The 16,985-nt window shown below is 39.8% G+C and overlaps 1 protein-coding gene across 1 annotated transcript in view; it reads right to left on the bottom strand.

The window, feature by feature from the left end:
* The window catches only part of UBE2F (ubiquitin conjugating enzyme E2 F (putative)), an 84,269-nt gene that overhangs the window by 38,644 nt on the left and 28,640 nt on the right, over nucleotides 1–16,985 (bottom strand). The window contains exons 6-7 of the mRNA XM_054381056.1: nucleotides 14,783–14,853; nucleotides 8,180–8,237 (exon numbers count right to left, since the gene is read on the bottom strand). Coding sequence (XP_054237031.1) covers nucleotides 8,180–8,237; nucleotides 14,783–14,853 — 129 coding nt within the window. The remainder of the gene's footprint in view (nucleotides 1–8,179; nucleotides 8,238–14,782; nucleotides 14,854–16,985) is intronic.

The raw sequence follows: 16,985 nt of genomic DNA, 5'->3' as shown, positions 1-16,985 counted from the left end.
TCAGATTGCCCCTATGGACTAATCACCTGCCTGCAACCACTACAACATAACTGACTGCACAAAGCTTATCATAGGTCCAAGGGGCTAAAACAAGGAATGCTTTCATGCCAGAGATGGTAGGCACTTTTCAGCTAATGAAAAAGCTGCTTCTCTCCTAAACAGTTCTCTAAAATGTTCTCTTTTACATTTCATCATCTTCTCCTGCTCCTCCCTGTCTTGCATTTAATGCCGCTACAGTATCTTGCAAAGTTACTGCAGCAAGTAAAACACTTCTTCCACCTGGCATAAAGTGATGAAGAGAACATCAGCTTTCTTTAGTCACCCACAAAGGCCATCTCAATTCTCATGTGCCTGCAATCCCAGCTCATGCTTCCCACCCAAACACAACAACAGTAGCTTACTTAGTGGGCTTTGGGTAATTTAAAAGGCATGAACTGCTCCAGTTAGCAAACACAAAAAAAAAAAAGGAGGAAGGCTGGAAAACGATTTCTTCTGTACTCAAACATACTAGAGGGAAGAAAACAGAAACAATTATAGTCTGTTTCTCTCCCAGACCAAGACAGCTGTGAATTGCCAAGTATGCAGGAGCAATCATCTAAAATCCTTTACTTTTGTTACTGACTCCTTGACATTTGTCCCCAAGGTTACTTCACAGCAAGAAATTAATCTTTTATAAATTGTTCCCCCTAGGGAATTCTGTGATAGTTTCTTAATGAACTACACTATAGTGATTATGAACACTGTAGGGATTGCCCTCTGGAGACCAGTCTACTCAACTGATTAAAGTTGACAGAAATTGCATATTCAGAAACCAACAATTTGGGGAAAACAAGCATGGTTTAATTAAACTTACTTATGTACTGCACTGTTTTACTGAATCCCTTTTTAAAAATCTGCTAGTAATAACAGCTACTGTATTTAAAACAAAGATGCATCTTTGTCAGAGCCATTAAAGAGAGGAAAGAAGAGTGTTGCAAATCTTGAAGCAAAGGTTCCTACCAGACATTCATTTGTCTAAGTATTTTCCCTGGTCTGGGCATGTAGAAAGAGGAAAAAAAAAATACAATAACTCCTTACAAGACTCATAAATCTGATTTATAAAAGCAGAATACAACACAATGTACCCCTGCAGGAAAAGTCCTGAAGATGATATTAAATACAGAATGTCAGATCAAGATGGAAGATTGTACTCAGTGGCTCATAGCTTCTCTTTACCAAATACTGGGTCTGAAGCTTTTTTGTCCACTGCTTATTCAGTTTTTAGAGGCAGAGAAGAAAGGCACAGAAATGAAAGCTTTAACAATGGACATTTAAGCACTTTAGAAAGCAAAGGTGGTGAGGAAATATCAATCTTTTGCAGTGTTCTTTTCTGCCAAGGACTTCCTTTCCAGGGGAGACCTGAACTATTGAAAGGTACCTTGTGATGAAGCTGTGCCTTTTGCAACAGCTACAAATATCTATCCAAACTGTGATCAAGGAGGACATTCAGAAATGAGAACTAAAACCTCCCTCAGTTTGGGTTTCACTGAACACATACAGGCCCTCCCCAGTCCCCTGTGCTGATCAGAGGAGCAAAGGATGCCCCAGCCTGTGTTGAGAACTGTCCTGAGTTCAGGTGGTTGCACAGCAAGCAGGGCATTGATGAGTGGGTTGCAAGATGGTCCAAAACGTCTCAAGTGTCTGGACCAAGTAGTAGTAACAGGCAACTGCCAAGAAGGATCAGGAAAATCAGAGGACATCATCACAGCAGATGACAGAGGAAGCCCCTGCTCTCAAGTCTCAGGACAACTGTGGGCTGGGGCAGGTCTGAAATCTCATTACAGAGGATCTGAAACAGATCTTTTGTTTGGAGCTCATAATGGAGCTTCTTGCTTACGAGTTATCCACACCCTAGGATCATTACACAGGAGAATCTAGAGAAGATGATACTTGAAGCATACTCCTCCCTATCCTGCAGAAAATCCTTCCAAGCACACATCCAGGGACGCTCCATCAGCCTGCTCCTCATCCCAGCTAGCACCAGCAGCAACTTCCTTGCACTTCTCCCACTTCTAACTGCATAAGCACTCTGCTTTTCTGTATGCATCTTAGGGTGGCCAGGGAGTAAGGCTTTCAGTAGAAGTTATACATTTGTATATAATCTGTGTGTGTAGATAAATATTTGAGATGGAGAATAGTGTTGCTGTTTTTCCACAGCAGCACTTTGTACAGCAGCACTGCAGGTTCTGCTCCTGCTACACTGATGAGAACAGAGGATAGCTTTGAAGGAGTCCATGTTATTTGCAACATAAAGCAGTCTGCAACAGATCAGTGCCAGTACCTTGGGGGACATGAAATGGCTGACACGCTTGCTTCTCTCTCCTCCAAATTCCTTTGATCAAGACCCAAGTGCTCACCTCACACCCTTTTGCTAAGTAAAGAATAGCTCTTCAGGGAATAAAGGATAAGACTGAACACTTGCACTAACCTGTTTCTTTTAAGCTGCAGACAGAGCTCCCTGCTTCTGTGGTGGCCTTTACCTAAAGCTACCCCCTTGCAAACATATTTTATTTTATTACTCACTTTGTTGAGTGGGGAAAAGAGTAAAGATGTTGGCAGGAGGACACATTGTGCTAAGTGGTCCTAGGAACCTCCATGAGATCAATGCAGAAGAGCTCAACCTCCCAACGCACTATGCATGTGAGGGTGGGAGGCAGCTCTGCAAATGAGGTGAATGAGCTGGATGAGACAGTAGAGGGAGCAGGCATAGTCCTCCTCTGAACAGTGTGTCAACCAGAAGGTCACATATAAAACAGCCAGTCAAGCACAGCACAGCTGAGGAGGTGATGACTCCGAGAAAGTTACTCCGCATATTCTTGCTCCTCAGAAAAAAAAGAGAGCTCACATGCCTGAGTGTCACTGATTCCAGGAGTCCTTCTGGCATAGATGCTGCAAGCACAGAATTAAATTCACCCCTCTTCCCTCCTAGTGTGCCAAATACTGCTCCAGGCACCACCACGTGTCTTGGAAATGACACATGGAGGAAAGCGCCTTTGAGATCCCCCCTTCAGCTGATGCATACAATTTCCCAGCTGATCAGTTTTGTAACCCTGGTGATCATAACCAAGAAGATCCCCAGGAGATGGATGTAGAATCATGCAAGACCGAGAATCTCCTTGCTAAGCTATGGTTGACTTCCTCCTGCACTGGAGGAGCTGGCATTTGAGCTCCTTGCTATTGCCATGAAGACTTTAGCTTTCTTCTTTTGATGACTTTCTTCTCCGTGCTTTATCATTATGGGGGCAAAGATACTCCAGATACTCCATTCAGGAAGGCAGCTTTGACATTTCTACATACGGCATAAAGACTTATTCAAACCAGAATTTGAATAACTTAATAGCAGAACAATGTTACCATAATGCTGGCTGAGAAAAATATTAGCAGCAGCAAAAATTACTGAGAACAACAGAACTTTTTTTTCCCTTCTTGAAGACAGTGACAGTTATTGTCTGTTTGAAATACTCCTCTTTACTAACTACACGTATTTTTGACAGCAGACCACCTGTTTTTGTTAACATGATGAAAGCTCTGTGCTTACACTGAAGCTTTCAGAACTACACAGGCTTATGCTTAAACATTGAGGTAAAGGTAACTGAAAAATTAAGTCAAGAACTTCTGATTCATTCCTCCAAGAGATCCATTTGACATTTGCACAATCTCAAATAAATAATTTCACTGCCTGAAGACAACAGCTGAACCAACCCAATAAAGAGGACATATTTTCCCATTTAGTATTTAAACACTAATTAAATAAGCAAGGCTCCTAAGGATAAACTCCAAATCGTAATAGTTTATTGTAAATCAGTCATAATTCCTTTTAGATTACATAATCTAACAGCACAGACATATTTCTTAACCTAGCATCTGAAGTTATGGGAATGGGATTCCTGAAAAAAAAAAAAAAAAAAAAAACAAACAACCCACAACCAACCACAAAAAAAAAAAAAAAACCACAAACCCACACCCAAACCCAAAAACCACCACTACCCCACTGTTTTCCTATAGGTGCATATAAAAAGCTGTCTGCGTATCTATAGCTGACGTGATGTTGGTTTCATGTTTCCCATTCCTGTGCCTGTCTCTCCTGCCAGTAGCAAGAAAAATGGCCAAAAAAAGCACTTAAAAATATCTCCACGAGGAATTGAAATGCATATAAAACTTGCCAGTGAGCATGAAAATCCTACAGAAAACAGTTCTCCAATTCTGAGACCAACTGTGGCTCTATCAGAACAGGGTTACAAAACATAGGACCAAACATTCCTTGTGAGCATCCATCACACATTTTGAAACACTGGTTTTAACATTACTATGCTCAGCCCTCCAGAGTTGCATGAATGTGCTTTGATTATTTTTATGGTTCATAAATCAGTCACTGACCAATTTCCAGTTGCAGTTTGTGAGAGATAATTGCAGAAGGAACAGCTTGACTTTTAGAATCAATTAGGCAATCACAATACACAGACTGACTCCTTCCTTTATTTTTTAAAAATCAATCACCCAAGGTAATTTTATAGCAAGGTGAAAAACAGCTTTTGAAAGAAAGCTGATGAATAGTAGTAGGGAGGCCTATCTTAACCAGGTAGATGATGCTCATGACAGTTCATGTTCAGGACAAACAGCAAGCAGCAGGGTGTCAGAGCAATAGCAATAGCATGATTACATACTAGGCATTTAAAAGCTGGTATCCCAGTGACATAAAAATGGGAGAATAGAATGAAATTAAAACCATCTGTTTGCTTTCTGACAGGAAAACTTCAGTTTTGACCACCAGACTTAAAATCAGGAGAAAAAGCAAGTTCACATGGGTTGAACAGAGGCCCAAAATTAACTTCCACTGTACTCAGCTTTAGAAATGTTTTAGAGAGGAGAAGACACATGCAATAAAATGATGCAGAACATAACAGAATGGGGAGTGGAAGCTCCTCTTGCTAACTCGTAGCTAGCTATAAAGAAGTAAAAGATTACACAAAAACCAGTCAGAAAGCATTTGCATTAGTTTTTTGACAACCCATATTCTGTGGCCCAAACCGCTACTAGAAATTATGTAAGCATTTAGGATTCAGGAGTGTTCCTATAGATACAGAAAATGTTTACAGTTACATCACTGGTGATTAAGAAAGTATATGTAGATTGTTTTAAAACATTAACCTTCCAATGATCTGTTTTAGGGTTCAAATCCACCTTTCTTCATAGATTTAAAAAATGTCCAGTACAGGAATTCAGAAACAGCACATTCTTTAGTGCCTTCACTAGTACACTGGCTGCTTTAACAGTGGTCCAAGGAAACATGTTCAGTAGCAGGAAAAAGTGGAAAAAGGACAATGCTCAACACTTAGCAACTTAAAGAGTATTCAGTCACTAAGTGCAACAAAACACTAGAAAATAAAATTGACTTAGCCTTTCCCCCCCCCCCTTAAGAATTCTCTACACTTAAAACCACAATATATCAGATAATTCTTACAGAGTATTAAGAAGATTTTAATTTTTATTAGAGGCAGTTAAAAGGCATAATCTAAATGCCTCCAAGTTTCTAACATTTCCTTTAGTACTGAATGGGTAAAAAGATTACAGCAGATTATTTTGAAGGGTTTTTTCACTTAAGAGCTCTGCTGCCACCACAAGGATTCAAAAGATGAGACAGAATCTATAACTTCTAAAAGGTTAAGCACGTAACATGAATGCATGGAGCTGCACACAGCAGAGCTGGTTTCTTCACATGGCTTTTTGAGGTTCTGTGTTATCTGTTTGAATGCTTTTACCAACGCAAGCAGAATTGCTTTGGTTGGAAAAGACATCGAAGATCATCAGCTCCAACCATCAATCCAACACCACCATGTCCCCAAGTGCCATGCCTACATTTTTTTTTGTTAACACCTCCAGGACTCCACTACCTCTCCAGGCAACCGCTTCCAATGCCTGACCACTCTTTCAGTAAAATGTTTTGTTTTTTTTTCCCCCTAATATCTAACTAAACCTCTCCTGGCACAATTTCAGGCCATTTCCTCTTGCTTTATCACTTGATATTAGGAAGAAGAGACTGACACCTGCCTCACTACAACCTCCTTTCAGGGATTTGTAGAGAGCAATGAGGTCTCCCCTCAGCCTCCTTTTCTCCAGACTGAACAACTGCAGTTCCTTCAGCTGCTCCTCTTAAAACTTGTTCTCTAGACCCTTTCACCATCTTTGCTGCCCTTCTCTGGACATGCTCCAGCAACTCTACGTCCTTCTCATGGTGAGGTGCCCAAAACTCAACACAGTATTCAAGGTGCAGCCTCACCAGTGCCAAATACAGGGGAACAAACACCTCTCTGGTCCTCCTAGATGTGCTATTCCCAATCCAGGCCAAGATGCTGTTGGCCTTCTTGACCACCTGAGCACACTTTTGGCTCATGTTCAGCCAGCTGTCAACCAGCACCCCCAGGACCCTTTCTGCTGGGCAGATTTCCAACAATTCACCACCAAACATTACATGGGGCTGTTGTGACCCAAGTACTGGAACCAACACTTGGCCATCCATCCCCATTCTCAAAAGTAAATATTTTACAAGGATTTGAGAATGTTCTATTGAACAAATTTGGCTATTTCTCCACCAGAAAACCAGCCTGCTTTCATATTATTGATTAATGGAATATGAAATACTGACTTTCAAGTCTACCATTAGCCAAGACTGGATACAATCCATAGCACTACTGTGTTAAGTCACACTGTATTCATTTGTGGAGATGGGCAGGTTCTCCAAACCATGGTGTCCAAACATTGGAAACAAATTATTCAAAAAGGCTGCATTGCAGCAGGCTGAGAGCTAAAATTAACCTGAGTGACACCTCCTGCCTCTGGTTTGCTACCGGTCACTCACTGTTCAATGTAATTCTGTGGTCTCTACTCAGCATGTACCAGCCACAATTACTAATGCACACTGACAAATAACTTGGTGGTATAGCCATACCACCAATAAACCAGCAATATTCTCTATCTCAAAAGTGTGTCTGGTGTGGAATTTAAGTACTCTGACACTAACCTTATTTTTTGTGATGATATTTAAATCACATGAAGTGATGACAAGTGAGAAAACAACTTACTGAAACTGCACATTTACTTCAAATAGAGACTGAAGATAAAGATGAAAACTTCTCAATTTGGGGTTTGTTTTGGTTTTTTTTTTGTTTTATTTATAAGACTATAAAGCACGAGCTTGCAATTGTGGTGCTCATGGTGGGAGGGTGGGGGGAAAATCCAAGTAAGATGCATGATCTCCCCCCCCCCCCCCCCCACAAGTTAAAGTACTACACCTCTTTTTTCCTTGGTGAATCTTTCATTTCAGCACCCAGAGAGTTCCTGTTTTGTTTGGGGTTGTGGCATTTTTTCCACCCCCTCTTCAACTTATTGAAGTTAAAAATACCCTGAAATGCTTCATAATATTCTCTGCTTTATGCAATACCCAAGTGTAGATGCACTGCTCCCCACTTTGAACACTAAGGACGTAACAGAATTCAAGATGGAGCAGTAACTACACCCTGATTCCATGCCACATGACATTTATCCCAAATCCAACTTGCCTTTCACTTTTCCAAATTCTTCTGCTCAGAAGAACTTTGGAGGATGGAAGACAGACAATTGATTTGTCAGGAATATCAGTACAACAGAAATTACAAGGGCTATAGATTACTGTCAGTCCTGCTCATGTAATGCTTCTGTATTTCTGGGTTCAGTAAAAAAAGAAAAAAAGGTAAAAAAACCCAAACAAAAACCCCCAAAACACCAAAATACAACAATATCCAAACCCCCAAACCCAAACAAAAAATCCATACAAACAAAAACCCCAAAGCAGACAAACAAACAAAAAACCCCAAACCCCAAACAAACAACCACCTGACCACCTTTACAATGCATCAGTTCTCATGGTCGCCTGCAGTCACACCATTCTACAAAACCTTCCATCAGTCAAAGCAGCTATGATAAAACCAGCAAACATTTTCTAGTCAGTTAGCACTGTACTTGTTTCAGTATTGCCATCAACACTTGTTGAAAGACAAAAACTTCAGTGGTTTCTAGAGCAAACCACATTATCTGTCTCTTTCCAAGTCCATAGAAATATTTTACAAGATGCAGTTTGAGATGTGTATCTGAAAGGAAACAGTACCTTTAACGTTCTAGTTGGAGCCCAGCCAGTGCCATCAATTGAATGTTCTCTCAATAAACTGCAAAAAAAGGACACATGCATTATACAGTGCAACTTCTGGTTAAACAATCTTTGTCAGGAATCTGCTCAGAATACATTAAGAACTCAGGAAGGAACTGCAATATAAGAATTACAGACCTCTTGTACTTTACCTGGTGCAGCCATTTTAAAGTGCAAAAATTGATATGCCTTCCTCAAGTAACAATTCACACAGTGGTACCTCAAAGCTCCTAATTGGAGCTTAACCTTTGTCAAAAAAACAAACTGAACTATCAAGCAAAACAGGATACCCTTGTGTCAGTCTCAACATTGAGATGGATGTGTGCTCTGGTTTAGAATATATTCATCTTTAGTGAAGACAGGCTTACAGAATGACATCTCATCAACTTTGCACGTTTCTATCAAAAAAAAAAAAAAAAAAAAGGAGGGGCTTCTTAAAAGCAGGGATAGGAAAGTGAAATAGTTTTGGGCTGCCTGCTTCAGAAGGTTCTGCAACAGCCAGAACACGAACAGATGCATTTGGAGCCTCCAGAGACACTGTGCAAGACAGTCTAGTGGCAGAGTCTTTAACAGTCCTCTTGCAGCAGGTGAGCTATAGTTCACCCAGAACATTTTAAGGCTGTACAAACAAACCCAACACCACACATCCAGCTGAAAATCACAATGAAGACTACTCTGGGCAAGACACGCTGCTTACAGGAGAAGAAAGTTCCTTATAAGCTGTAACACATGCTGTTGATTTTAAATATAAATACATCTGGATATTAACATAAATAAAGATACAAACTTTTCTACACAGTATGTGTGTACACAGGAATTTAACATGATCCGTGTACTATGTTGCATGTTAAGTGCAGCAAAGCTGTTGGGCAATTTACAAGTTGGAATTACTGGGGCATGTTCAGCTGGTTCGGTGTTCCTGGACCTTTGAGGGCAAAACAGCACCAGTCATGAGAAGTGAAAATACTGGAGATTAAAGAGCATAACTGAGCTGACACCTTGCACACATTCAAAGTAATCATCGGAATGAGAAAGTCTAGAAAATTCCTCAAGGCACCATTTCACAATCATGTCTTCTCTTTTAAGAAGTCTTCTAAAACTGGAAACTCATACAGCACAGTAGCAAAAGAGAAAAATTCATCATCACCAAGCAGCTTTCACTACTGAAATGACAGTATTGAAGTGACATAGTCTCAAACTATTAGGTTTTACCAACCTTCAGGATAATGTGTATTGAGTAATTTTTAAATTAACAGTAGATGGCTGGAGCAATCCAAGCTATTCATAGTTATTTATTGAATGAATTGAGTTTCTAATCTAAGGAGATAAACCATGACTAGCATTAGGCCTTGTTCTTAGCCTCTCTACACTGGACAAGATCATCATATTGTACAAAACCTTTCCATCTTAACTGTGCTGCTAATCTCATTTCTGTGCCTTAAAAAGAGAAGAGATACGACAGTATCACTACTCCAGCTCAAAATTTCAAGAACATTAAAAATAATTTCTCATGGCTGCAACTTTTTTCATCTTACAAAAGTAAAAGGTAAAAACGCTGCTGAACAGGGAAGAGCCAGGATTTTCAGGGTTTCTTCATACACTTTTGCTACAGTACTCTCCTTTTAACTCTTCACAGAGCTCACAGTGAACATGAGAGGAATAAGTTAACAAACACGCAAAAAGCACAAATATATCTACTGATAGAGCTCAAAGTGCCTGAGCATGTAAGCTAAGCCTCATTAATATCCTTCCAGCTTCCCAAAGCAGAGCGCTCTCGGTGTATCTCCAGCTGGGGATATCAGCAGCCAGGACTTGAGAGGCCTCATGGCCCTCTCACAGAGCTCTAGCAGAAAAGCAATAAAGATAGATAAGTGTACCTTTGCCTAATATTCCTCATTTGCTGACATAATTCATTTTTAGAGCAGCACCCACTTTCTTTCAACAAATTGGGAATGATCATTAGGCCATTAATCAAAACCTTATCCCAGCACAGGGTCTACAGAAATCATATCTCATGGTCTCCATGGGGATGACCTAGATATAATTGCCAGTTCGGAGGCCTGAATGGTGATCTGCTCTCAGACTATCATACTCGGAACAGAATGAATACCTAAATGCATACAAATACACTAAACACATCATGAACTATTTCAGTGAACAAGCATCTGCATGGAGCTTCTTTTCAAAGATCTGTCATCCACAAGTCCTGCTGCCATAAGGGAGTTAGACTATTACATAGCTCTCAAATGCCAGAAGTTGAAGAGTTTTCATCACCTACTTCATGCTTCTAGAGGCTGCCTTTGACAAGCTACCAAGTAGACCACAAAAGCCACCTGTTCTATCAGCTTCAAGATACCTGATGGGCAAGAAAACCTCTTTAGTTGAAGTGACTATTCTGAAATCACCAGGACTGGGCTGTCTCATGCTGGATTGCCAGAAAGCCAATCTAGTTGAATAAAACATTCAGAAGCCTCCCTTGTGATGCTCGAGAATGAATTTGCAAAAGAGATGTACAGACCAGCTGTGCAAATTCTGCAGCATTTTGCATCACTAAAGCTAGTGAGTGAGTGCATGCCTTGGGGAAGAAGTGGCAGGGCTGACAGGAAGGTGAGCACTGTAACACCAGCAGGAGTTTGTCAGGTGGGGAACTTCACCAGGAACAGGGAAGGAACACTATTTCCATTTGCTTTGTCTTCAGCTGTAGTAGGATCTGAGAGAAGCTGAGCATGTCCTTAGTCATGGAGAGACCTGAACTGAAAATTGCACCTTACCATCTGTATTTATCTATGGAGACCTCCCAGAATATAATTTCAAATCCTTTCCTCTGAATTCCCATGGGAAGACTGCAAAAATCACAATTTTTCAGGCTATAGTAACCCAAACAGCCACTGATGTGACCAGCCAGCCACTCAGCTTTCGTTTTCACAGATATTTTTTCATTCCATAATTCCTGCACAGAGTAAAACTTGGAGGAGTTTTTGCTTTTTAAATGCTCAACATGCGAAAGAGTCCTTACAAAAGCATATACTGAACTGGGAACTTGTGTCTCTAGCAAGTTTAAAACTTCCTGAAACTCCAGCTGACAGGATTCACAGCTTAAGTGACTACAAATTACAGTCCTGGAGAAAACCCCCTGTGTAAAGCTCTCAGGTAAATACATTTATCAACATAAAATGCCAGCTGCAACAATCCTCTTGCCTTCCTTTTGCCAACAGAAAGTACCATTCGAAGTACATTTGAATTAAAAACAAGCTGTAAAGGTACTTCAGAAACCCTCCAGTGGCAGGGACACCTTATAGGAGTTATCCTCTTGCTCCACCTCCCTGCTCAACCCAGCAGCGTTCTGAAGGCCACACTATAGACTGGAGAAGTGGAACAATCTATATAGAAAGTCTTTTTAAAAAGCTTTTTGCTTCCACACGGACACATTTGGGAAGACTGGGAAAACCATTAGGGAAAAGACAAGCAATCAGCATAGTCAGATTTTGTAACTGGAGAATTTGCAACATTGAGCTATACTAGATAACATAACCAGTGTTCAAACACTCCTCCATTCAGCAACCTTTAATAATATTATATAATATACTACCATGAAGTGACCAAACCTTAACTAACAACACATCCAACAGCGCTGACCACCTGACCAGAAAAGCAGTGAAATTTCAGAATGATTAAAACATTCTAAATGCTTATGCACTCAAGAAGGCAAAAAAAAAAAAAAAAAACCACAGGCACAGATCACATCAACAGGGAGGAAAATGATAAATAGTCAGTAACATGAATTACATTTTCAAACAAGGTAGTCTCCTGGTGTAGGAAGAGAACAAACATCCTTTCCTAGGTATCTTGATGTTTTCCATCCACATGTGCAGTGGAGGCGAGATCCACAAGTACAGTCCAGGCCTAATTAATACATCCCATTATTCATTCAATCCTGAGTAACTGCAATCCATAAAGCACAAGCACCATTTTCCTGCCCAAAACTTACACTTGACCGCAATGTGCGCTTGCAGCCCAGAAGGCAAATTGCATCCTGGGCTGCATCAAAAGCAGTGTGGCCAGCAACTTGAGAGAAGTGACTCTGCTCTGGTGAGACCTCACCCAGAATACTGTATCCCGCTCTGGGGCTCCCAAAGCGTGAGATCTGATGGTGCAGGTCCAGAGGAGGACCATAAAGACAATCAGAGGGCCAGTGCAACTTCCCTATGAAGGCAGGCTGAAAGAATTGGGACTATTTTGCCTGGAGAAGAGAAGGCTCCAGGGAGACCTTATAGCTACATTTCAATATCGGAAGGGGACTCACAAGAAGGCTGAGGCAGGACTGTTTAGCAGAGCTTATAGCAACACGACAAGTGGCAATGGTTTTAAACTGGAGCAGGGTAGGTTTAGGTTGGACATAAGGAGGAAGTTCCTTACAATGAGAATGGTGAAATACTAGAACAGGTTGCCCAAGGATGTGTTTGAGGCCCCATCCCTGGAGACATTCGAGATCAGACTCCATGTAGCCCTGTGAAGCCTAACCTAGTTAGAGGTGTCTCTGCTTACTGCAGAGGGGCTGGACAAGAAGATGGCCTTTAAGGGTTCCTACCAGCCCAATGCAAACTATGAAAGTTTAATCATTTGGTGTGTTTTAATTCAGAGGTGATTAATGAACCAATATATACCGTAGCATGAGGTATGTTTACTAAAATATAGTGGGGGAAAAATATTTACAAGGAATTTTTTTACTGTTTTTAAAAATAGATGAGGCTATTTTAATGTAAAGAATCTTTTATAAGTTGATTGCAAGTACTATATATAGAGTGTATTCTCCATTATAATAAAGCAATCCAAGTTATTTTAGCTTTTTCATCTAAATGGTAAGACATTTCAAAGGTTTGATATGTTGAAGTACCTGACAATCAAATATAGCTGATGTACTGAATTAGAATTATGATGTTCCAACACCACATTCATCTTTCATAAAACTATTTAAAGACAAAAAACAGTGAAATATCCTCAAGAATGTGAAGGTTTATTTAGCCTTTGAAAATGTTGCACTGTAGTCATGAGCTCAAACTTGATTGATGTTTTGCACTTCTTGTTCCCTGATTCCAAACAGCTGACTTATAAATTCCTTTCCTTGCACTGTTTGACTCAAAGTGTATGAGCTTTTGTCCACTAACTAGGCCACAGGGACACTGTTGAAATTTGAACTGTAAAAACCTGATCCTCAAATCAGTCTCCCCACTGACCAATGACAACTTCAGCTATGTAAAATAGAACAGGTCTAGGGGAACACTGAGAAACAACAGGTGTGGCAAATTTGCCAAAAGCAGCAATCCACTTGGGCAAAACAACCTTCCTGCATCACCAGCATACAGCTCCAAATAATTGTGGACAACCAGACTTCTAGGTAGTCCCAGTGGTTTTAGTGTAAGTTTTTCCAGTGCTTTTAAATCTTCCAAACCCCAAGTGAGGTAAATGTTTACAGAGGCCAACCCCTGCGGCCTGTTATCCTGCTGCAATTTGGCACTATCAAGCACCAGGAACATATTACAGCCTCCTCAGGATGGTTTTTAATCACCCTTTGGTCTGCTCCATGCTTCTGAGCTCATTGTCATTGTGGCTAAAAGCACTGATACAAGCTCTTTAGTTATCAGCAATGAGCTTAAACCTGCCTATGAAGTGTGACAATTAGTGAAAACTTCATTTGCACCAGGACTTTGCATACAGCATTTAAATGATTTTTTAAATCTAGAGGAAAAAAAAAAAAAACAACCAACTTTTTTTATTTTTTTTTATTTTGCTACACATGGTGGCAATGATCTAGAATTTAAGTAAGATTGAACAGCTTTCAATCTTACTTAGAGTCATTACTTCTGCTTCATCTACTTTTTCTTTTACGCCTCATTAACTTGAAAAACAATAGTTATGCTTCTCACTTCTGTTTACATTTGGTTTCTGGCCAATTTCACCATCAGGTACTCATTATGACACACTGAAATTAACGTTTCAGAATGATTTTCAAAAGGAAACATTTACTACCAAGCAAAACCACCAGTAACCTAAGCCACTTACTTTGGTAAAGTAAACCTTCTGGGCTTCATATGTTGACTTATACTCTTCCAATTCTGTTTTAACTGGCACACGTCTTGGAGTCAATATTAAACGTTAAAATAAGCAAATGGCAAGTATAGAATAGCTAGCATCAAAGGGACATGTTTTCCTTTCTTTCTGAAATATAAATGGTTTTCAAGCACTTAACACATTAAGGAATTAAAAAAAGTAAAGCTGGAAGCCCAAGAGCATTGCATTCATGGAGGGAAGAAGACAAAGGTCCAACGAGTTTGGTTCTGTCTGGAATTTATATTTTTATCCCAAGCAGAACAAAGCATTAAGTATGAATCTCTACATCTTACACGTGGCAAGAACAATACTTTCAGTAGATTTCTAAGCTCCTAAGGGTCACATATCACTGGTCTGTAGAATCTGTTGAAAAAAAACACTAGCATAAAAATCATATACAATGTTTCATCACACAGAAAAACCACCCAGGTTAATTTAAGAGAATATTATTACTACCTTAGGCAGATTTCTCCTGTCTCTGTAATGTTCGGGTGCCAGATTCTTGTCGAGCATTTTACTTTTGGAGGCTGCCAGGAGACAAGAAAACAAATTGTGACGTTACCCCTTAAAATAAAAAAATCACATTGCTGCTGCAAGCCACAAAACTGGAAAAGGCAAATAGATTTGATGTTTACAGCCTAGATTTGTGTATTCAAGGCACTAACAATATAACCCACAGGAGCTGTACCAGCTTTCTCTGCCCTCTTAATTTCTCTCAGCCCTTTACAAAAGCTGAGCTGGTGTTTTGCTTTTTCCTAGAAAAACAACTGTAAAGACAGCTGAAAAAAATTTACTCTTATCCTGTCTCCTTCAAGGGAGAGAAAATATTCCATGTCAGTTGCTTTCTTACCACTTAACCAGTAAGACAGTAATTTAAACCAGAAAACTACTTAGTGTTTTTTCCCCAAGGCTTATCCAAGTCAAGAGTTTGAAAAACAGCAGAGGATGCAAACAGTAATAACGACGTCAAAAGAACAGCATCTTTTCAACGCAGACCTTCCTGTTCACAATTGAATAAGCAGTATTACAAGAAGCATCAAGAAGGCACCCAAACTGAAGATATTTATGTAAAAATCCACCAAACTTCTTTTCTGGCAAGATGCCCAGATTTATGAATTCCATAGTGGGTTTTGAAATACAGGTTCTTAAAACACAGTCTCGTTTGCTCTAGTTTTGTGAAGTAAATAAAAAAAAAGAAGAGTGGGTCATAAAAATTGTGGTAGCTTAGCAACAGCACATTGTTGATCCATCCAAGCTCTCCGAATTACAATTTGCAGCTTTCAATCAAGCAGATGACTTCTTATTGTAAGTGTACTGGAATACATCAGCACAGACCAGTACCTTTCATAACTTCAATTAAATCACATATTATAGATATAGAGCTATTTGCCTCCACTGCTTCACCATGAAGACTTCAGTCAAGAGACAAAATACCTCAAATAACTGTGCTTGTGTGGTGGCATTTTGTGTTTTATGCAATGGTTTTGTTCTCAACTGCCCAACTGACTTTTTAGTAAAATATTCTTTTAAATAAGACATCATAGAAAAGAGGCAAGAGATATACAAAGTACTGAGCTACCAATAACATGTGCAGCAGTAAAAGACAACCCCTCTGGGTGATCCTGTTCTGGCAGGGGGGTTGGACTGGATGACCTTTCAGGGTCCCTTCCAACCCCTAGTGTTCTATGATTCTATGATAATGCCTCTCAACAAATCTGCAATTCATACTACAGATGTTGATTTTCCTCCACTCTTACTTTGTTCAGTAACTCAAGGGGTAATGACTGCCTCAGTGCTGGATCACAGCGTTACTGAAATATAAGTGGTATACAGAAAACAGTCAACTTTTTTTTCCTTCAAAGGAAATGCTGTTCTTAGAAGTTTACAAACAGCACATCTTTTCACTAGTTACACCTTCACATTGTTTTCAAAGATTAGTTCTCAAGAAAGGGACAGTAGCAGTGTTCGCAGTGTTTATTCTGTGCTGCTAGATCAAGATTGAAGAGTACATTTCTACCATATCTACCTTCAAATGCAGAATACATTGATGAGTAGGAAAAAGGTAAAAACTCCATGAAAACTAAGCTTGTGGGGTTTTTTTGTTTGGTTGTTTGGGTTTTTTTTTTAATATAATTCCCAAATCCTCACAGTCAGAGTGAATTAACTGGTGTCTCATTTATTTGCATCATGGAAACAAAAGAATTCCTTTATCCTTTCATCAAAGGGTTCTTCATAAAATTAGAAAATCCCACTCCTGACATTAAGACAACAGTTTTCTCTCTTCTTTCTCGGTTAGGCAGGACAACTGCAGCAGAATCAATAGAATTTTTCTTCAGACAAAACTTCTTTGAGCTTGTTCCAAGATATATTTGGCTCATTTTATCACTTAAACTCTTCCCCTCACTTCAGATACTGAAAGTTACACAGGCAGATCCCACCTCTAAGGAGGGGGTCACAACAGTGAATCCCTCCATTTCCTCATTCATTTCTAAGTAGTCACTTACCTTGTGGGATCTCTCCCTGTTAGAAAGTAACTTCTCTATCATTCTCAGTCCACTTAAACATATCAGTAAATGCACAGACAGTACAAAGTGTTGCAAGCATGTGAGACCCCCACATATACTGACTTTAGTTCTGGTGGAAGTTTTTTCTCATCAAG

Source organism: Indicator indicator, chromosome 5 (genome assembly GCF_027791375.1).
Source record: "Indicator indicator isolate 239-I01 chromosome 5, UM_Iind_1.1, whole genome shotgun sequence".
NCBI classification, from domain to species: domain Eukaryota; kingdom Metazoa; phylum Chordata; class Aves; order Piciformes; family Indicatoridae; genus Indicator; species Indicator indicator.
This window is presented reverse-complemented; position numbering and strand designations above follow the sequence as displayed.